This window comes from Alosa pseudoharengus, unplaced genomic scaffold (assembly GCF_046254945.1).
Source record: "Alosa pseudoharengus isolate Yale_2024_CS ecotype anadromous, Long Island Sound unplaced genomic scaffold, YU_APseudo_1.1 YU_APseudo_1.1_scf_15, whole genome shotgun sequence".
NCBI classification, from domain to species: domain Eukaryota; kingdom Metazoa; phylum Chordata; class Actinopteri; order Clupeiformes; family Clupeidae; genus Alosa; species Alosa pseudoharengus.
Window position 1 is genome coordinate 10,070,653 of NW_027468620.1, and position 23,110 is coordinate 10,093,762.

General features: G+C 45.8%; 1 protein-coding gene across 1 annotated transcript in view; it reads right to left on the reverse strand.

Annotated features, from left to right (window-relative positions):
• Positions 1–3,009: 3,009 nt before the first annotated feature.
• sptlc3 (serine palmitoyltransferase, long chain base subunit 3) overlaps positions 3,010–23,110 on the reverse strand; it is a 35,137-nt gene continuing 15,036 nt past the window's right edge. The window contains exons 7-12 of the mRNA XM_076285491.1: positions 21,198–21,303; positions 18,433–18,652; positions 15,132–15,258; positions 9,483–9,618; positions 5,279–5,408; positions 3,010–4,809 (exon numbers count right to left, since the gene is read on the reverse strand). Coding sequence (XP_076141606.1) covers positions 4,696–4,809; positions 5,279–5,408; positions 9,483–9,618; positions 15,132–15,258; positions 18,433–18,652; positions 21,198–21,303 — 833 coding nt within the window. The 3' untranslated portion in view covers positions 3,010–4,695. The remainder of the gene's footprint in view (positions 4,810–5,278; positions 5,409–9,482; positions 9,619–15,131; positions 15,259–18,432; positions 18,653–21,197; positions 21,304–23,110) is intronic.

Here is a 23,110-nt window from a genome sequence, read left to right on the forward strand (position 1 = left end):
TTAAACCAGTGTATTTGTCAGACAATGGCTCCGAGATAGGCTACGAATTCATGAAAAGTTCTGAGGTGGTGTCCAGGTAGGCTAAAGGATTTAATCTATGACCTCAGCTCTAGAAACTCTACAATTTCCCATCTCAATATAACACAAAAATAACACGTCAATAATGAGTTATTGAGTTGCCTGTGTGTAGGGCCCAGGGTTCCCAAAGTAGCCTTCTGAAGTTGCTCTTCTCACTCCTTGCTGGAGTTCAGGTGAATTGCCTCACAACCAGGCAACGATTGGAATGGAAGACTTCTGCATCATTCCTTGCAGCTTCTCGTGAAACTTCACCCTGACAAATTGAATTCTCCCTTCATCTCTTGGTCCTTAATTTACCCCCTTTGCATTGAATACTGCGCTTATCAACCATGTCCGTTCTCCTGCTCCTACAGTTCCGAGCGTTGTTATCAAGAGCGCGTTGTTATCTTGTTGTTATGATTCCATTCTCTCTAATGAAATAAAAACTCGCTGCCTCCTGGAGACTGAGCGCAGGGCACACAATGGTGCTATTGTGTTTTGCGAAAAACTTCTTATCACAAATTCAGGTACATGCTGTCAAGAGCGTTTCACGACGCACGCTCCTCTTTGCGTGGACATACGCAAGCTCTCCAACACAAACTCAGTGCCTGCTTTGAGTGCGCCCGAAGTGTTTTTATATACCGCTCTGTTGGTTTGCTGTCATCTCCCCTCCCCCTATATTTAACCCTTCTGATTCCGCCCAAGCCAGCGCAGGGTAGGCTACTTAAACTGTACCCACGAGCGGTAGGGGAGTGGCGGGACGGGAGCGGGCCACACGCAACTCACAACCGGCCACGAGTCGTCGCTTGACAGGTTATGTGAGAAGTCAGAGCAAGGGGGCTATCTACCAGGCATGTTACAATAAAATATTTGCTTAATTACATGTCTATTAGGGTGTTCAAAATTCCACATACAGTGCTTTCATGAATCATAACGTTCTTAACAGAGAAGTTATATTTCTATTTGTTGATTCTCGTGTTGTGTTCAAGCTGGCATAAATACATCGACAAATGTTGCCACCTCTTAAGTATTTGTTTATGGCTGGCTTCAAAGCACTTATGCACAGCGTCAAGTTATAGCCTCACATGGTGGGAGGCTTTTAAAGTTCCTGCCTAGTGTATTAGCGCTATCCCAAATGGTCAATCTCGATTTTAGTGTTTTATTTTGGTTGCCTTTGTGACAGAAAAAATGTCATTCTGCTATACAGAATAAAGATTCAGTATTACAGTAATAAACCACAATACAGGGACATTAACATGAACTGAAGTAAGTGTGCATGATCTGCATGCATCCTTAAGCAGAGTGAGAATAACTATGCGAATTAAATAAATTGCTTGGCTTTAGGCTACCTTCAGCTGTTTAAAGATTTTCAAAAGAATTTAAATTCAAATGCAACAACCAAGAAAATGTTTGATTTATTTATTTTACATTTAATAAATAGCCTACTCTAATAATATTACTTTTACATTTAATAACTACCCTGAATAATTATGTCAACCATATGACCCTGATCACACAGAGTAAAGAGCCGTCTAATCTTATTTTGATTCCCACTTAAAAAGCCGTCACACATAAATCTGGACGCTCTGTCTACCTCTGTGTTGAACACCTGTTGCGAACATGTAAAGGCTGCTGTTTGTATGCCCGTGCCCTGCCTGCCTGCACTTCAGAATCCCGCCAAAGCAGCAATGGGAAACTGGGCGGAGAGAATCCACAACCTTGGACACACTGGCCGACTTCAAAGGGCTACCAGAGGTTCCCCCTCCAGAATAGCTGCAACATGCCATTCCAATAAGACCAGGGTGCTCAGCTCTGCAGTTCAAAAGAATGGACCAGCCTGGCTCAGGGGGCCCTCTCTGGCGATGGTCTGGTTTTGGACAGATGTTTTCCCCCAGAACACTCCCTACTCTGCTGTGACTGTTGTTGGTGTTATTGGCTTGTGAGAATGTATTGGAGTGCAAGATTTTAGCAGTTCCATCTGCCTTCCAGACTTGATAGCCTGTGATGCACATATACACAGTCCCCCAACAGATTAGAAACACATTGATAAAGTGGATTATTGGATGTTTGTAAACATGAGAAACCTATTGTGTTTACCTCTTTGCCATTTCATTTCACTGTATGAGGGCAGATCATGGTTGTGTTAGAGAGGAAATAAACAAACATTAGTTCTGTCAGAGATTCAGAGACAGGGGACAGTATCTTTGTGAGTCATGGTGACAATGATTCTTGTCCTAGGTAGTCTGAAATACTATCTGAACAAGCAGAAGTGTTGGATAGCCCCCCAAGACACTCCACTGCTTTCTGTTGTGTGCCAGACATAAATCTATAACGCTACCTTGTACTGTGTGTATTGTGTTCCAATCGGCGCTGTGTGAATATATTGTGTCCCATCCATATGTGTATGCTATGGTGGAAAATAAGCCTTCCTGTTTACATCCCAAAGCCTCTGCTCAACATGTGACATTCCCTGCCATAGTTGGTTGTGTGGTTAATATACACACACAATCTTATATAAATCAATTCAACAGCACGAGCCCTTAAAGGATACCAGATCCAAACACCACTGATGTATTTGGCCACAGCATTCCCCTGACCTCCTTTTCTTTCCAAGTGGCCTCCATTTGTGCAGGATGTGCCTTGAGAATCATTAGCCCAGAGGGGCCCTAGATGACTGCTGCCACAGGCAAGCTAACGTTAATGGGATCCGGTAGCAATGTTCAGGTGTGAAGAACTGACACACCACCATCACACACACTGGTGGCAGATCAAAGACGGCCATCCTGAGTGTGTGTGTGTGTCATATTCCTTAAAAACACTGATGTTCCATACACATTCTGATTCTACTGAAAGTGTTCCCATTTATGATATATGGTCATCAAGGAATCAATACATGTTTTGACTTAACATTTAATCATAAGAGTTAATAAATATTTGATTAAGTGGTTGTCATCGTAACTGGAAACAGAGTAGTTTCATGTTGCTTTAATATTGTTGCTTGCTTCAGCAAGTAATGCTGACATTTCGAGACTCCTTCCAAAATACAAGATGTACAGTACCACTGTATTAGGTGCAACAGAACAATTTCCCATCAAGAGAAAAGGCCAACAAAGGAAAACCGATGCAGAGTAAAAAGGGAACATTTTCTCTGAGAGCAGACAAAGTAGTTGTCTCTGTTTTGAAGAGCAAATAGTCCGTATCCATGCATGTTATCAAAATCAACAAACAGCAACTTATCCTATCATGTCATTGTATTCAATTCTGTTTCAGAGTCTACTTGTCTCCATAGTATTTCAATCCACGAAAATAGACAAACATTGTGTCGGGGGGGGGGGGGGGTGGGTTGGACCGAACAAGTGCAGGCTATGCCTCTGGCTGTCATTCGGTGAGATATTTATTGTAGCCTAGATTCCCTCTGGTATTAAACAAATTAATTATTATATACCTGAAGAAATGTGGGCTCTCGCCTGTCAGGTAATTCTGATGTTGGCTGTCATAATGCACACTCTGGATGCTTACCTTCAAAGAAATCAGACATTTACGTGTTTGTGTTGTGCCTCTCCTTGACTTGAAATGCAACAATTAAGCTGCTGACAGAATTAAACACAGATGAACAAGCTGGAACTCACTTGTCTTGACACTAAACTATACTTCAGGAAGGTTGTTAGAGATTGCTTTGTATTTGCAGGAAAACAGTACGGTTTCTACAGAGACTGTTTGCCACACATGTGCGAACAGGGGAATTCAGAATCGTGCAAATATGACAACAAAGATGAGAACATACAACAGTAAACCCCCCACACTGAGAGTTGACAGCGAAAATTAAGTTATCATTCTGAAATCATCATGTGTCATTAAAGTGTAATCGTTCTGTATTATTTATATGCACCAGTTCATCACAGAACGTTCTGAAATGGGTAATTGTGGTAATGCATTAGTGTGTGTGGGAAGTCTGACAAACGTGTAGATCACAAATAACATCAAAATAACCACAGCTGAGATGAAACTTTTTCCATTGGTGGCGTAAATCTCAACAAAAAAACATGTCTCCTGCTTACGCTCTCTCAATCATCCAAACTCATAACTGTGTGCTCTCCATGGTGGTCGTTCTCCCGACACTGCAAAAAAAGCTGTTGAGAAAAACGACCACTTCAAGGGCTCCGCAATCTTCTCTTGGACTAGTGATGTAGGTCAGCGATGGAGAGTTAATTGTCTGGTTCTGTTTGTAATCTGTTGCTCTGTCTGTTTTTTCTGTTTAATCTGCAGCAGCTTTTTGAAGGTCTTTCATATTCCTTCATCTTCAGCTTCCCCTTTATGACAGCGCTGCTCCCAGCGGCCGCAGATTTCGATCATGATTATGGGCGACATAAAAGACAGGAGCCTGAAGAACATTATTATGAGTGTCCACAGTTAGGAGTGTCTCATTTCCTAAAGCCACCACCACTGAGGCCTGGTGGGATAGAATCCTGTCTCTTCTGGGGGACTGAGAAGCAGTCGTTCAAACTAAGAAAGAGCCCTGTAGTAATAGGAGCACACGGATCCCAGTTCCTCCCAAAATGGAGGACTATGAACTTCATATGGACTGTCCCTCAGGACTAGAGCTCTCTGTGCAGGTCGCTGAAAGGTTTCTGCGTCGTATCAGCTATCCAGCTCATAGTCTGTTTCGTCGTAGAGCTCTGGCCGCAACGAGGGCCTGTGGCGGGAGAACTTCACCCGAAGCAGATCACCGGTTTCGTTCAGCGCCTGTAGCACCTGGGAGCAGGACAAGAGATCAGAGAGCAGGGGTCAAGCAGGGGGAAAGAATGGGTCTGTCCAAAACATAAAACAGCCGCCAGCTGTCTTGCTGCCTTCAATTGTCTAACAAGTCACTTCCCATAGCAGACATCAAGGTACCAGGTAAGAACTTTGTTTTGGATGGCCTAGCCAGATAGCAACACAGAACGCCGTTGCCAGGATACCGACAGCTGACTTAAACAGTGGGAGTTCAAGCAGAGACGTTCTAAAGAATCTTTGGTTGAAGGCAACATGAAGGATACTCTAAGTTGCCTTCAAAATTCGACCAAACAAAGCTATCTTAGAAGGCAGAATTTTATACAAATAATTTGATTTGGACATGCCTTGATGCCACCGAATTCTATCTTAGAAGGCAGGCAAATTATCTAGTCGTTTCGGACACAGCCAAAGCGTTCAGTCTGGGCCCGTCCCGTGTCCTGTCTCTTACCTTGTCCAGCATGGGTCGGGTATGGGCAGCCGACACACAGAAGCGTGCCCGGGCCTCAGTGATTGGCGTGGCTGGGAATCCTACCACCACCACGCCAATGTTCTTCTGCAGCATGGTTCGAGAGAAAGCCCTGTAAAACACACACACACACACACACACACACAGAGTCAGTCATGGAGTTTCTATTTCTAAGATATGTAGCATTGATCCATTAAACAGAAAGAAAACAAAAGAATATAAAATACTTCTAAGAATATTTGTATGGAAAGCTTGCTGAGGCATCAGACACTGGTACTCTTGGAACTTTTAGTGAAGGAGTAAACAGGTCTGCCTGCAGGTGTCTGCCACCAGTCTGGCTCTTTCTTGGGTTGGCGCACAGGTAAAACCACTCTGACTGAACCGTGAGCGGGACCGGACACAGACAGACAAAATGACCGGTCAGGCTCTGCTTCCATGACTCAGTCATCTAACCTCTCCTTTACCCCATACAGATGGGAGAGGGGAGAGAGGAATCCATCCTAAATACAACAGCTGTACTGTATATACGCCTGTAGCCCATGGTGGACATGAAAGGTGCGAGGCAGACAGAGAGGCAGGTGGGAGAAAAGAGATTGGAATGGCTGGGACCAACGCTCCACACGCACACGCACGAAAGAATAGTGGCAGGCAGCAGAATACAGGCGAGAAAGAAAAAGAGAGAGAGAAAGAGAGACAAAGAAAATGGAGAAAGACAGAGAGACTGAGCGAGAGAGAAAGCAGGAGCTCAGTTTAAAAAGGCCTCACAGCTGCCGGTGGCTTTGTAGCTGTGCCAGGGGCCTGTTATCTTTGGAAGCGTCTGAAATGCCCGGGAGAGGATGAGCCTCTCGCGTGTCACATTGCTTCTCTGTGCACTACCGATTCACCAGAGTGGACACGCTCCAACTCCCAACCCTCCCACCCCCCACCCCTGAAAGAGACATCGCTCTTTTGGACCGACTGACCAGTGGGGATGAATGCCCTTGTCTACTGGCTGTTAGGTGAGTGTATGTGTGTGTGGAGGGGGGAATGTGTGTGTGTGTGTGTGTGTGTGAGAAAAAGAGAGAGGTAGATGGTGTTCAATCTGTTTTCCTGCAGTCAGAGTAGTTACAAGGGCACGTTTTCCAGTTCAGCAAAACATTTCCAGAGGTTGTTACCACAGAAAGTAAGAAACACAGACACTATTCTTGAGCTCTCACATGTTATTTGTTGTGCAGGATATTTATTATGACCGCCGCTAGCGAAGCTAGCGAAGCGGTCATATAGGGATTGTCAAAGTTTTTTTTTTTTTTTTTCCCGTCATCTACTTCCTGAAATTTTGGTCAACGATACCCGGGGCACCGAAACACCAGGGCACATGAAATTTGGTGGGTATGTAGCCCCACTAGACTTTTACGGAAAAATTTCGTTTGGTCCCCGGGGGCCACTCCCCCTCCGCGCTGGGCCCCCCGAAACCCAAAAAATGCAGTTTTTCCTCAATAACTACCTGAACCGTGGCACCGAGGATGAAGAAATTTTTATGGTATGTTGGTCTCAAGGGCCCACATCAACTTAGCCCATAATCACTCATTTGTGATTTGCACCCCCCCGGTAAAAAATGAAAATGCAATATCATTCTGCTTTAATCGCCCCTCTCTTCAGTAAAGACGTTCAGAACTGCACCAAATTTTATGTGTATGATTAACCTGACATTCTCTGGGGGTATGCCAAGTTTCGTAGAATTTCATCCACGGGGGGGTCTAAAAAATTAAGTTATGTGTACATTTAGTGACTCTACACTCATTGGCCTGTAGATGGTGGTGCACACATATACACATGCACACACACACACAGGCACCCACATACTATCGGTATTAGAACGGCCGATACATAATTACAAATTCAGTAGGATTAAAAGAAAGCCAAAATAAATATTCATCATCATCATCATGGCTGCATTTCCAGTATTGGCGATAAGTAGTCGTTTGTCCACTAGATGGCGCATCGTTGCAGTGAGACGTAATTTTGTTGGAAGTTAATCTTAAATGGGTTGGAAAGACACTATGCTTCCTACAAGGACAAGACTGTAGGCTACAGTAGTTTACCGCAGAGAACGTCTAAGGGTAGGATGATTTCTGCATGACATGTAATTCCCATTTCCTCTTGAAGCCGAAATAAATCTGAGAATGTTTATCGGACATGCTTGTTTTTTACTGCAGGTAGGCTACGTTAATCCTATCAATAGCAGAACGTAGGTAAAATAATGTTACCGTTAGCATGGTTGAGTGATGGAGGCCAATTTGATTATTGATGTATTTGTAGAAAACCATAAATGCGTTTATAAGCTACCAAGCAAATCGATAACAGCACTAATTGTATCTTTCGACTGTCATCTCATTTGCTTATGACCATAACCTAGGCTACTAACAGGAGCTAAGTGAGTTAGCCACAACACGTTCGCTACGTGATGGTTTTTTAATGGAAAATATATAGGCCTAGGCTACCTGAAAGATAACCTGTCTATGATCCCGTGATGATCTACATCTCCATTTAAACCAGATGTTTTAGAGCGCACGTTGAGATGTATTCAGGGCAGGGCTGTACCTACACATATTTGTTGCACGTGCTACAAAAATCATTCTTTGCGATGGATGATTTACACCGGTCAGATACAGTTTTGCCTATGGCTATTCCGTGAGACTGGGGCGCTTTTTGTTTGTTCGAAGTGCGTGTTTAGGGTGTGAGAGGGGAGTCGATGTGCTTTGATTCCAGCTTGGTAGTTGTAGTCTATGCGATTAAAAAACACGTGTGTGTGAAGTATCCAAACAATGATAACGCTTTCATTATGGCTGCTTTAGCCACAGACCTTGAGTTACTGTACAGTGGGTTGGGTTCCATTTAGAAGTGTCCACTTCATTCGCCCTTTCCGTGATTCACAGCTACGTGAAATGTATTACTACTGATATGCAAAACTATTAACTTTTCGCCAAGAGGTGGCAGCTTGATACTGTAAGGTGTAAGCCATTGGTTCCAACGGATATTTTATTTGGGTCGCCAGCATAGCCTGGTGACAATTTGTGTTGTGTAATAGGCCTAGCATAGGGCCTACCTTATATAGCTTATAGTTTGTTAACAGTCACGGTTTTGTCATGCAATGTCTATGCATTTTTGCATTTAGAATAGCTCTAAAACCGGGGGGCGAACACGTCGCAGGGGGGGCGCCAGTGCGTGGATATCTCAATCGCAAAATTAAACAATATTTCTATCGGGCGCCTACCATGGACTAGGCTAGGTGAAAATCAAAAGATTGCGTCAAAAGATTGAGCTTAACCATGGACCTCATGGTTGCAAAATGCAAGGGAACATGAATCAGCATATTATTTGCACAAACAATAACGGAGAGTAGCTCTTCAACTTTGCCCGTTAAAATGTGTATGAACAGTCTCGCAACGCATTTCATGAAGGCCCTTTTGGACATGTCAGTTATTTGCACCACTGGGTAAAACGGCATTTTGTTTTAGACTACTGATATTTAATTTGTGCATTGACAATAAAGCTGAATATAATTTGAACTAGATGACTAAACCTATGCATATGTAGAAGAAGAAACATTCACAAAAATCCATGACATGACCTCTCTTCTTGATAGCTGTTGAAAACTGCATGGAACTGACAGGGATTGTTTTAGTTTAATAATAAATAAATAAATACATTATGCTGCTACCTTCTGCTTTTCCCAAATACAATGTAGCCTACAGGTGTACCTTTCATCAGTCCAGTTGCAATGGATGGACTATGATGAACTGCCCTACTTGTGATTGTTTAGAGATTTTAAAGGTTTTATAACAATGTTACAGATTTTTTGGCCCAGAAACAAATCTATTCACCTTTGCAGCGCCAGTAGGCTACTTTGTGTGCGGAATGTGTGCAAACACACATTCCAAACAAGCATACACAAAAGTTTCAAGAGTGGGGGATGGAGTAGAAGATGGAGACAAATTCATTAATATGATTTATTTTCGCGGAATGGATGTGCAGGACTGAGCGGCGGTCATATTTTGTACCGCTACGCGGTACATCTAGTTTGTTATCTGTCTGTGCAAACCCATTGTAATCGACCTGCCTTTAAAAGCAGCATTAGAGTAAAACATGCATTAAACGTTCAGTTAAGAGGGAAGGTTAGCACGGTGCTTGGACGCTGTCTACTCACACGACTTTCCCTGGTAGGTAGAGCAGCAGAGGAATCACGGGAGAGTCCACGTTGCCATAAATGATGAAGCCCATCTCCTGCAGACGCGATCTGAAGTACCTGACGTTCTCCACCAGCTGCTGCACTCTCTGGTGCCCTGTGGGGTGAGACAGGGGGTTAGTGGGGCTGGAAACAGAGGCTTTAACAACACTATACCATCCTGACATGTTCAATAGGCCTCCTCCGGTCTGAGTGTAGAGAGACACTACAAGAACAGATAGAAAACACGCCGAAGATACGAAAACGGCAGCAGGTATTATGATTCTGTAGACATGCGTGAACAGATAAAAAAAAAAAAAAAACTTTCATTGTAGCTCTGTAGGGTGTTCAGAGAGGAGAAGAGAGATGTTTCCGTTTATGTATGAGGTATTTTACAGTGCGGTGCACAGATTTACTGCATATCGTTAAAAATGAAAGCAGTTATTAAACCATTTGATTACCTAATGACACTTGTTTAGATTGAAAGAGGTCTTTGTTTAGACATTTTCCTTTTGAACGCTTCCAGTAGCGCCCATACACTTGGTTACCATAGAAGGCGTTTTTTTCCCCCCAGCACTGACTGACAAAGCCTCAGGCTGGAATTCACCCCTCATCCTCCCTATACATTATTTATTGGGTGTTTATCTTGGAGAACATGCGAGAGGTGCCAAAAGCCATAAAAGCACAAGGCCTTACACGTTGACTAAAGATGCTGTGCCCCCCAGCAATTGGTTTGCGTTCAGCGGTTTCACGAGCTGACGGTACAAGCTTAGACTCCGAATAGAGTGTATGTGTGTCTTCGTCCGAAATGTCTTCTTGTATTCACATCAAAATATCTAGGCAGACCACACTGAAACACTCAATGCTAAAATCATACCAACAAGTCGTTGTGTGGTGTCTTTAATTACAAATGTTAATTGCCGGCACTGACGAGAGCCAATATTCTCTCCTTAACCACCCATCATTTGTCACAGAACGCAAATCCCTTGTGCTTAGTGAAACAGTGAGGACACTGCTAAAGTCTGCAGAGAAAGTCGACCTCAAACATCCGCGAGGCTGCGCTCGACGGCACCAAAGCCTGGGATTAAAACATATCCAGTGCGCCTTAAATCGTCTGTGTCAGCTTAAGCCTCCGGTGGCTTTAAAGTGGCCCACAGTGGAGTGATGCGTAGCCCCCCCCCCCCCACCATCTGGCCAGTAAACATAAGCAAACAAAAAACACTGTTTTGGGGGTTAGAAACATAAAGCAGATGATGCTAACTGCACTGTCTAAACTACAGGCTCACAGGTCACTGTCATTGTCATTGTCACAGTAACAGTAACATATTACCACACGCGTGTTGGAAATCCAAGCTGACAGTAACGAGACAAGAAATGGCCTGTGATCGACATGAGACATGAGCCTCCCTATTGACCATGCAACCATAATGGTTGGAGAGCAGCAGGATTGGGGACTAAGAGCTTATCCTCAGTTTTGACATGGGAGAACCAGAATAGAGTTGCTTCTCATGGCCTCATAAAATATCCCTGGTGAAGCCCCTTTACTCAACCTGGCAATGGTTATGAGTGATTAAACATAAACCATACAGTCGAAAGGGTGTCTCTATTTGTGTTAATGGCCTACGGGGTCTTTTGTTTTCAATAACACGAGGATAGCAAATCCAGGAGGAGTGGAGGCAAACACAGGAAATGACATCACCCGCCGCCTCTTAGTCAAATCATAGTCTCAGACCCCTTCAATGGCCCAGTCATTAAAGGCATTATCTGCACCATCACTTGATGGAGAACAGCTCCGTCGTTTTATCAACATCCCCCCTCGCTCTCCTTCCTGTATGACCTCTGCTCGGCATCCCTCCTAGTTTCGACCTCCACGCTGCTCTGGACCCAGGCCCGAGTCACCCTTGATTACAAAGTCAGCAACAGCAGCAGCTGGTTTTGTTTTGCCTGAAAAAACGACTGACTGGTGGACAAATTCGGTGCCATGCCAAAAAGCAACTTTTGGCTTGTAAATAGGATGCAATGGATTTTGCGTGGACCTGTGCCACAGGGGTAAAACGGAATACACAACGTGCCCTAGTATCACTTCCATTGCAGATAAATATTAAAATTAAATCAATTCCAGCGTTTGCGAAGGAGAGAGAGAGAGAAAAAAAAGAATAACAAAAAAATGAAAATGTTCTTTTGACCTCCCGGGCTTCTTAATGATGTGAATCGCCAAGGGAACAGCTCGGAGTTCTGAGGCCTTGGCAACAGCCTGTCTTGGAAACAACAGCCTTTTTTTCTCTACTTTTCTGATTACCTGGGAAAAGATTGGCAGGTATTTCAAAGGGGTGTGTGCAACACTTAACCCAAAACCCCTATCTCAGCAGAAACCTAGAGCACAAAACACTTTGCTCGCTGCCAAACATGTTAGCGTTGCATAAAGCCCTCAGCAGGAAAACACAAAAGAAAAAAATGTATTGGGGATGTAGTGTGTGCCAAATGCAAGACAACTGTATCATGAGCAGGTGAGGTCTAAAAGAATAAAGAAAAAGCGGCATTCGGTCTCATTTTGCAACGGTCTTTGTTTGTTTGCCAGACGGTTCAATGTGATTTTCTTTGCAAAGAGCCAGCAAAGAAAGAGAGGGAGAAAGAGAAAATATATCTCCTTGATTTGGACTGCATTTCCTTCTTTTGTTGGGGTGTGAACAGTCGAGAGTTTTTTTTTTTTTAACGTTAAGGTGAAACTCTCTCCCTCTGAGGAATGACCTGACCTCTTCAAACTATCCTTCACACATGTGCCTGTCACACCCAGGGGCAAAAGCTGGTGCACACCATTCAAAATAATGACCCATCCATTTCTGGACGCGTCATGCATCGCCACTGCAGACTGCTGCGTTTCTCCCTGCAGTATGCGAGAGGTCAGGAGCAATCTCCATCAACAGCAGACAGCTTTTTTTATGCTGGGTTACTTAAGTCCCTAAGCATCTGGGCTTCTCCAGTGCCATTGATCAGATCATGCAGAGAGGGTCTGATCAACATGGGCAAACTAGTGTACAGTCAGTCCCAGGCTACGCCTATGACTATCGCTCATGAGCATTACAACATATTACGTCATGAAGTTCAACATCAGTCATTCAGAAAGAGAGCCGTAATATGAAACACAGATGACTAAAAAAAAAAAGTGTGTCACAGCTGAACTATGAGCTATGTGAGTACACAGAGAAGGGGGACGCTGCTGGGATGCTCACAGCATCTTCAGTTTGTTTTCTACAAGTGTGCACACAGTCAAGCTTGGCAAAGAGTAACGACTGATCCAAGCCTGGTGTCACTTAGCTGTCCCTGAAATCAGTAATCACGGAGCCGACTTCTTGACGGACTGGTCAGGGACACATGCTCATGTGTGCACAACAGCACTTTTTCACGCTTGCTCGGTAATCACAAAATGCTGAGATGACGTCAGCTACCTTGCACAGGATTGAGGACACAGTCATTGAGGACAGCAACAAAGTTTGCACCATACATGGCAACACACACACACATACGCACACACACACACACAAGTGCGTGGATCCAGAGTGAGTCATGGGTGCATGTAAACAGGCCTCCACTTCAAAGAGAAAAGCAGGAGAATAGAGGAGATACTGCCATAGGGCACCCTCTCCCTTTCTTGTCTTCCTTGTCTTTATTTGGCTCCGACAGGAACTTGGCCTGGGCTCCCGGCTTTGGAGAACAGTAATGGAGTACGCACACACCACACACACATACATAGACACACACACACACACAGGGGCCTCACGGACCTTGCTTTGGGGAGAAACAGAGCCAGACAAACGTGAGTTTTTGAAGGTGAGCCATCCTTATTAGTGCACTCAGGATTTTTCACCTCTCCAATGACACATGCTCCCCCGCTGGTGCGGCAACCTGTCATCTGTTAGCTTCCATACAACTCTCTCCGAGTCTTTCTATTATAAAGACTACTACTATAACACATTCATAGACATTATATTACTGCCGTGGAGTTTCCAACTCACTCATTCCAGGAATATCTGATAACGCTGTCAAAGTCGTATCGGCTAGAATGTCACACCACATACGTCAAATATAAACACGGCTTATGGACCACCAGCCATCTGGTTCAAAACTTCATTACAAACACCTGGGGAAATGAATCCATCTCTGACACGAGGCCCATTTTAAGGTATGAGCATGGGCATTGCATCACTCTCCTTTGTAATGATAGTTAAAGAAATTGATGTTTTGAGGGGAAGAGGGGAAGGGAGGGGGGCTCATCATAACCTTGTGAGCTGAATCACATGTATGGAGCTGTGCATCATACGGATTAGGTGGTGTGTGCTGAGATCTTCAGGGCATCTGGTCAGACACATGTGTGGACGGCGCTTCACACGCTGGAGAGTGTATGGCTCGGAACGGCCTGAATGGACAGATGGGTGACCGATGCTCTGCCTCAACGTCGTAAGTCATTACTGAAGTGACTGTTTTGAAACGCAGGTCTCTCACAGGGGCCCATGTGAAACTGATTTCCTCTGCGGCAACGGGGGTCACGTGTCTCAGTGTGCGCGTGTGTAGTGTGCGTGTGTTTAGCATTTGTGTGTGTGGTGTGTTTGTATGCATGTGTATGTGTGTGTGTTCAGCGCATGTGTGTGTGTGTGTGTATGTGTGTATGTGTTTGGGGGTGTATGGGGTGGGGTGGGGTGGAGGGTGTTGGTGGTGCTTGCACCATCTCTTTCCCAGGCGGACCGCCGTAATCGTTAGCACATTTTCTAAGCAGTGGGGGCTGGCCCCTATGGGACGCTACGGACCCCTGTGGAGAGGCTGGTGCATGTGACCCCACCTCTGCACCACTCGGCCCCAGAGAGAGGCACCTCTGGTTGCACCTCTGGCTGCCTCTGGTACTGCACACCGGCTGCCGTCTGGAGATGTATCTCTGCCTGCAGTCTGGTGCTGTTCTGATCTGAGCTTAATGCTGGTGGTGGTTAGTTGGGGTGTGTGGGTCTGCAGTTCCACTAATGTGGTGCATTTGCTTCTAAACGAGGTTGTTTTTTTTAAACGTGTGTGATGTTGATGATGGTTCCACTCTGTAGAGGCCTTAATGATGTTAGTGTCGTGAAGCGAGGGGAAGCCTATCCGTCTGTAGTGGGAAAACCTTTCAAAGCGGCGCTCTCCTAAATGCGGTGCAATTAGTTCGCTTTAAGAGTGGAGTCCTCCATCCTGGTGAAAGGGTGTTGATATTTGAACTCAACAGCCAATCAAAAACACCCCTTCATTTAGTGCTCCTGAAGCAACGTTATTGATTTGCTGGAAAAGGGATTAGCTCAGTCTACTTTGTTTGTTGCCCATTTACAGAGCCTGGACTGTTTACACACACACATACACACACACACACACACACACACACACACACACACACACACACACACACAGAGAGAGAGAATGGACTACTAGAGAACAATGAGGAGAAATTCCTTAAATTTGATTAAAACAAATGTGTATTGGAATAGAAGTAAGGGCTATAATTTAAGTTCATGATGTTTAAATCAGAAGTAAGAGATCACAAGACCTTAAAGTGAGACAGGACACTTGAAGTGAGACAGGACACTGCTAACTGTGAGACAGGACAAAAATGCTCACCCTCTTTGGTCCCATCTGCTCCCATGATGCACTTCATGGCTCTGATGATCTGCTCAGTGATTGGCGGGGACATGGCGGAGCCGTAGACAGCACTGTGGGAGTAGGTACGCAGGTAGTCCACCAGCTCCTGAGAGAGTGAGAGAAAAAAAAGAGAGAGGGAGAGAGAAAGAGAGAAGGGGAGATGAGAGATAAGAGAGAGAGAAAGATAGGGAGAGAAGACAAGAGGAGTGAGCGAGAGAGAGAGCGAAAGAGAGAGAGAGTAGTTGAGAGCTGGAGTTTGAGGTATGAGAGGCTGAGGGAAACGGGTGCCTGTCCCAGTCAAGACATGTGCTTCACATTTGAGCGCCCCACCTCTGCTCTCATTGGGGCCGTCATATTAGCGGTAACCTGAGCAACTATGTGTAAATACATACATTTGCTGTCGTTTATGTGGCTTGGGTTTCCACAAAGTACAGGAATGACTAAATGAAACATGACTTTTTCGGTGTTGGAATGTCTTGGTAGGCATTTTCTTGTCGCAGAAAAATCATATGTCTGATAGGAATTCAAATTGCGTAAAATTATGAGAAAAATTATTATTATTATATAGTTAAGAATCTTTGCTGCGCCTTCACTGTGCTGCACTTATTTTGCAGTTAGAATAAATTGAATAATCGGATTTGTGTGTGATACATTGAAGCCCCTCTTCCCTCACAATTATTGAATGAATTTACTTCTCATTTGCAGTTTCCATAAAGACCACTAGGAGGCAGTAAAGCAACACAGTGGAAGCTCGGGGCACTCAGCACCCTGGTAACCCTCTTCTATCCCCTTACTCATCTTTCAAATTTAACTTAGTTTAACATGACAATACCATCCATACGATTACTGTATTTACAGCACTAATGAATGTAGAGGTGGAGTCCACCAGGTAGAGGAGGTTAGCTTTGAATGTTATTCTCTTGCTGTAAGTCGCTTTGGATAAAAAAAGCGTCTGCTAAATAAATAGATGTAAATGTACCAACAGCAGGGGGTTGTAGCTTACAGTGGGCTGATGGACACCTTGCAAACAGCCTACTTACAGACTCAAACGTGACAATGCTTATTGCTGTAAACCAGAGAGATGTGATGTATGTTGGGGGTGAGTGGGATTAGGAGATATGTGTGTATGGTAACCTCAGTAATGCATGCACCTCCATCGCCACCATCCAAATACAGCCCTTCTCCTGCTCCAGGAGGCTGAGTGGAGTGTATGTGTGTGTGTGTCTGTATGTGTGTGTGTGAACGTGCGCGCCTTTCAAACACAGCCCTTCTACTTTTGCTCCAGGAGGCCGGGTGGAGAGTGTGTGTGTGTGTGTGTGTGTGTGTGTGTGTGTGTGTGTATGTGAACGTGCGCGCCTTTCAAACACAGCCCTTCTACTTTTGCTCCAGGAGGCCAGGTGGAGTGTGTGTGTGTATATGTGTGTGTGTGTGTGTGTGTGTGTGTGTGTGTGAACGTGCGCGCCTTTCAAACACAGCCCTTCTCCTTTTGCTCCAGGAGGACGGGTGGAGCCTGAGACAACTCGCCGACCCCCCGGTTTCCATTCACTACCATCTGTGTCCAGAGGACCACTGATGAGCTTCAGGAGGAAGAGCGAGGGACTGAGGGAGGTACAGTCCTCCTCCTCTTCCTCCTCTGCCAGATGTGTATGAAGTAGGAGGGGTGGGAGTGGGTGGGGTGAGGATGGGGAGAGAAGGGGGGGGACTACGAAACATCTGTTTCCATTTAGAGGGGCTGGAGATTTGCGGTGCTTTTGGGGCCGGTGAGCTTTTGGGGGAATGGGGGAGATAAGCCGGCTAAGGGAATGTGTCCGAAATCCTCCCCACATCTGTGACTTTTGGAATCAGTGTAATGTGTGTTGTGAGGGGGGGGGGGGGGGGCTGTGTGTGTGTATATGAGTGCATGTGTGTGTGTGTGTGTTTTCCCCCTTGCCGCATTCTAATTTCAAACAAATATCCCTCTTCCTAAATATGTGTGGAGAGGGAGCCACTGTTGGAAGCCATGGGCCCACAGTGGTCTCCGCTCAGCACAACACTATGCAATGTGATCAAACGCTGTGGTGACTCTTTACTGCAGCCAGCCCGAGTTAAGGGCCAGATCATTAAGGTGCTCGTTTCAGTGCTCTGTTGCTGCTAAGGGAACATCTGCTGGGGCTTTTGTGGGTCAACCTGAGTCTGCTTTAAAACAGGGATTGAGGGATTTCACCACGACAACAAATAAATCAAAAAAGCCTTTCATATTTCCAAAAATGCGACCCCCACCCTGAAATAATAATACAAAAAAAACACCACCAGCCCCCTCTTTCCCAGGCTTTATGATGCCCAGCTGCCAGGGGGAAGTGCCTCATGTTAATCATATTCCACTCATTATCATGCTTGTTACGAAGTGTTCAGTAAAACGCAGGGTGCAGTTCCGACACTCGCCACAAGAAGGAGCTGGACCCCTGCCATCTCCACTGCCTTATTAGAGTCGAGCGTCTCGACAAGGGGACGTGCCAACTCCGACTCGGGGAAGGAAGAGCCCCTCTCTCTAAAGGCAGCCCTAATCGAAACAACGTGGCGCCGTCGTTTGGCGCGCTCTTTCATAATCAACTGCCACGTCCGTGATGTGGTTATGTACTCAAGTGCCATTTTTAATGGAGTAATAAGAAGTCATGTACAAAGGCACTGAGACGCAGTGTGCGTGACATTTGTGGCACACATGAGAGGATGTGGGGGAAAAGAAGAGAGAGACTGCGGAGAGACTGCGGAGTGTGTGTGTGTGTGTGTGTGTGTGTGTGTGTGTGTGTATGTATATACATGTACACACAAATCTGTGAGGTGGTCTATTTTTTGTCATGAAAGAATTGCATGTCAGATTGATCAACAGGTTGCCATAGTGTGACTGAAACATCTGATGGCAGCCAGACATGGAGGCTGTTTCTGGGTCTGATTTGATACATCTGACAGGACGTCCTTTACTCAAAGAGATGGCATCAGCCACAGGACACAGTCACCCTGCTGATCTAAAATCCATGGAAAAATAGTCTGCACACATACAGTACATCCACAAACACACACACACACATATAATGCCACAGGCATTGTGTGTGTGTGTGTGTGTGTGCTTGTGTGTGTGCACATGTGTGTTCTGTTCGTGTGTGCTTGTGTATACGTGATGTGCTTGTTGATGTACATGCGAGAAAGAGAGAGAGAGAGAGAGATAAAGAGAGAAAGTGTGTGTGTATGTATACTGAGTTAGACTTATGGAGAACAGCTGAATGAGAAGATCATGCCCCTGTACCTTTTTGCCAGCAATATAGCCCCCGGCAGCCCCAAAGCTTTTGGTGAAGGTTCCCATGAGCACGTCCACATCCCGTGGGTCCACTCCGAAGTGCTCGACCACACCACGTCCCGAGGGCCCCACTGCACCTATACTGTGGGCCTCATCCAGAAACAGGTAGGCCTTGTACTTCTTCTTCAGGTTAATGATCTCAGGCAGACGCACCAACGAGCCCTCCATACTGTAAACAGCAAGCAGAGGAAACACAGAGCAATGCTTTATGGTGAAACACAGAACCAACGCAGTATAAGCATTGAAAACACACACATAGAGACTTTTTTTTCTCTCTCTCTCTCTCTCTCTGTCTCTTTGTGTGTGCACATATGTTTGTGTGTCTGTGTGTGTGTGTATTTGTGTGTAAAAGAGAGATACATCCAATCATTAGAGGACACCACAAACGTGTAGAGCTTCGGTTACGCAAGAACCTCACAAGAGCCCTTTCAACCCCCCCCCCCACACACACACCATCTCAAGAATCCATCCTACTCCAGTGCCTGCTTTCAGCATGCCCCCCCCCACCCCTCTTCATTCCTTCCGTCCGTGGGCGGTCCATGTAAGGGCATTCGCAGGCAGACGTGCCGGAGAGAGGAGAGGAGGGCAGTGGGGTGGGGAGAGGAGAACAGGGCAGTGGGGTGGGGAGAGGAGAGGGTAGTGAGGTGGGGAGAGGAGAGTGTAGTGACGTGGGGAGAGGAGAGGAGAGGGCAGTGTAGTGGGGAGAGGAGAGGGTAGTGAGGTGGGGAGAGGAGAGGAGGCGTGAGGAGAACAGGGCAGTGGGGTGGGGAGAGGAGAGTGTAGTGAGGTGGGGAGAGGAGAGTGTAGTGAGGTGGGGAGAGGAGAGGGTAGTGAGGTGGGGAGAGGAGAGGGTAGTGAGGTGGGGAGAGGAGAGGAGGCGTGAGGAGAACAGGGCAGTGGGGTGGGGAGAGGAGAGAGGAGAGGAGGGCGGTGCGGTGCGGTGGGGAGGTTTCACAGGCCGCGGCACTCTGGCTCCCATCAGGCACCTTAGCCGCTGCTCGCTCGCTCTAGCTAGACGACACCTCACACGCCTGGGCCGGAACGACTTCAAAGAGAACCCCCCCCCCCATCATTCCCCATCCGCCTCGCAGCTGAGGTCCTCCCTCTCTCCCTGTCTTTCTTTCTCTCCCCTCCTCTCCCTCCTTCTCTCACCTACTCTCCCTCTCTTTATCACGGTAGGGTTTGATGTTTCAGCTGAAAGTGCAGGGAGCACAATTTTGCCCACTTGAGTGCCTCCAACATGTCTGCCAACCCCCCCCCCCCCCCCCCCCCCCCCCCACACACACACACACACATCACACACCCTCCCACCACCACTCTTACCAGTATACAAGGCGCCCGTTCTCATGCGTTGGAGCAGAGTGCAACAAGGCAACAGGTGAGCTGGCTGCTAGGCTGCTGAGTGTGTTTAAAAGCCTGTCTCACAACCTGAGAAACTGCCACTGTTCAGGAGCCCAGCTGCCATGAGAGTGCCTGGTGAGTGCTTCGCATTACTGTTCCTCTCGGTTAAAAGGCAGCCCCGGAGCTGACCAGGGCACAGGGCACTGACAGAGACAAAAAAAGTCCTAACTTACTTACAGTGGATGGGAATAGAAGAAACAGATTATAGCAGAATGAGAGAAAGAGAAAAAAACAAGAGGGAGGTAGAGAGAAAGAGAGACAGACAGAGAGAGCCAGAGAGAGGAAAAGAGAGACAGACAGAGAGAGCCAGAGAGAGGAAAAGGGAGAGAGAGAGCGAGAGAGAGGAAAAGGGAGAGAGAGAGAGAGAGAGAAAGATAGAGAGAGCAAGAGGGAGACAGATAGAGCTGGCTGGGCATGCAGAGCCTTAGTTGGAGGTGCAGCAGAATCAATCTCCCCAGTTCCATTTGGCCTTCATTTGAAGCTAATGAGCAGATGGAGGGTCAGAGAGACACTGGATTGCTCTGTTCTGGGAGCTGCAGACGCGCGCACACACACACACACACACACACGCACGCACGCACGCACGCACGCACGCACGCACACTCACTGCTGTAATCAAAAGGCAGAAGTTGCTGGAACACATACTCTCTTTGCATTCTAACAGTGTTCTACCCCCTCACTCTTTTTCTCAATCTGACACTCTGTCCTTCTTTCTGTCTCTCTCTGCCTCTAAACCACAAACTCCCACTCTCTCTCTCTCTCTCTCTCTCCAACCCACCCACACACCACCTCTTTCCCAGTTCATCTCTCTCCATTTCACACCTCACCACTGCACCAGTGGAAAGGGACAGTATTGGAAACCTCCATCCACTATCAGTAATATTGTCCCAGCAAAGTAGTGGTACCAACTTAAGCAACAATCAAACCAAAAAAAGCTTCTACCGTTGCAAACAGCATGTGTGTGTGTGATTGTGTGTGTGAGTGGATGTGTACATGTGTGTTAGCACTTGTGTGTATGTGCACCTGTGTAATGTGTACTATGTGCATGTGTTTGTGCGCGCATGTCTGTCTGCACGCATTTGTGAGTATGTGTGTGTGTGTGTGTGTGTGTGGGGGGGGTATGTGCATGTGTTTATGTGAAAGTGCATATGTTTATGAGTGTGTACATGCATGCATGCATTTGTGTGTATGTGTGAGTGAGTATGTGCATGCATGTGTGTGTGCAGGTGCAGGTGCGTATGCATGGTTATGTGTGTATGTGTGTGCATGTGCGTGTGTGTATGCATGTGCCTGAAGCAGCAGTAGTGGCTAACCTGTAGATGCCCTCCACCAGGATAAGGATCTTCTTCCAGGGCCGGTGTGTGCGCGGCTGACCGGAGCTCACGGCCTCCCTCAGCAGCTTCTCCAGGCTCTGCATATCTGACAGCAGCACAGGGGGACACGATTCATATCAGCCAAACATATGTTAACACACCTCACATTATCATATCTATACGATAATTCAAAAGAGACAATATACCATGCCTGAGTTAGGATATGGTCTTTATACATGCACATATTGTATCTTGTAGCATGGGTACACATACACACACATACACAAAGTTGTATATCTTAAATCAGGTTACACACACTCACACACAATTATAGTATGTGCATTAGAACGCACACTTACTCAAAGACAGAGTGCTATAACATGCCAACGCTTAAAGCAGTTTTACACGATAAAACGTCCTTCTTGTGTGCTTATCTGATTGTGTTTTAGTATCTCCTGTGCACAGCACACCCTGAATGTTGGTTGTCGGTGCACAGGGGCATCTGCCACATAGACCACAAACAAGAAATAGCCTGATTCCAGCTAGCAGCACCTCTGTTGGCAGAAACCACTGTGCTGTTGTACAGTGTGGTTTCCACTTCAGTGCATGATAACAGAAAGCGGTCACACCAAGTACTCCACCCAGTCCATTACACAAAGTGTTGTTTTTCTTGCACCTTTGTCACATGGTTAAAACTACAGGGACGCAAGGTGTGAGCCTTTTATCTGTTGGGCTGCAAGGGATTACAAGAGTGGGTATTCTGAGAGTCAGGGATGCACCAGCTTGTGTGTAATGTCCAATTGGACGCTTTTGTGGAGCATTTCATGGTTGTGACGGTACACTCTGATGAAGGTCTGACTGACCGAAGCATCAGTTTACCAATAAACCGGCTGTATCGTGGAGTAAAAAAGTGTTGTGCTTTTCTTTTTTCTGTTACTTTGAAGGTGTCCTTGCTACACCTGCAGTAAAACCTCCAAGGTGTGCAGGCTTCTCTCTACCTATGGTTGTAACAGTTATTAGTGGGGCAGAGAAATTGTCAGTGCGAGCTTTCGATTTCCTAGCACATCATTCAGCATTTTCCCAGCAGTGCACTCTGTGATATTGTGAAGAAGACGCCACAGGTTGTGCGTTGTGCAAGTCATCTTCTTAGCACAAACTGTGCAGTAGATGGCAGAGTTGTACCACAGCACAGTTCATGTGCATTTCTTACTAGATTGAGATTGCAACACAATAAATTCACATTTGCTTAGTACACAAGCCTTTCGGATATATGCACTTATGAAGTGATGCTGCACGTGTTTAAGGATAACACACAATCCATTTGCAACATGGTTTGCAAGGTTTTTATGTGTGTGATTTGTAAGTAAATGACCTGTTAAACTACCAAGTGCAGAGCGTGATGGCCGTTTCATGCAAATGCTTTTTATGGACGTGTAGTTTTATTAGAACTCCTTCACATGCAGTAACAGTAGAGCAATAAACCCACACTGCCTGACTACTGGAAATGTGTTTCGGGGAACAGACATAGAGGAGAGGCACATCTCATCCGCCTCTGGTTACTTTCCGTCCCTTGAAATTCAAAACCTGTTACCACACAAGATACAAGCTTGGCAAACTCAATGTCCACTGGTACATCGAAGGCAGACCAGACAAGGACACATAGAGAACAATTACAGAATCACATATATAAATATCTTTAAGTTGTTCAGAAAAACGACTTCTCCATTTGCATTGAACTTTGCCTGACTGACTGAAAAAGTGAATACTCCATGGATCTCCTTTAGAATCAACAATCTTTCACAATCAAAGATCTTGTGACTATTGGTCAATCATTCTCCCTGAATGTGCTGCATTCGTCTGTTCTGCTTTATGATGTTCATGTTTTATATATATTTTTGAGGTGATATAGTCAT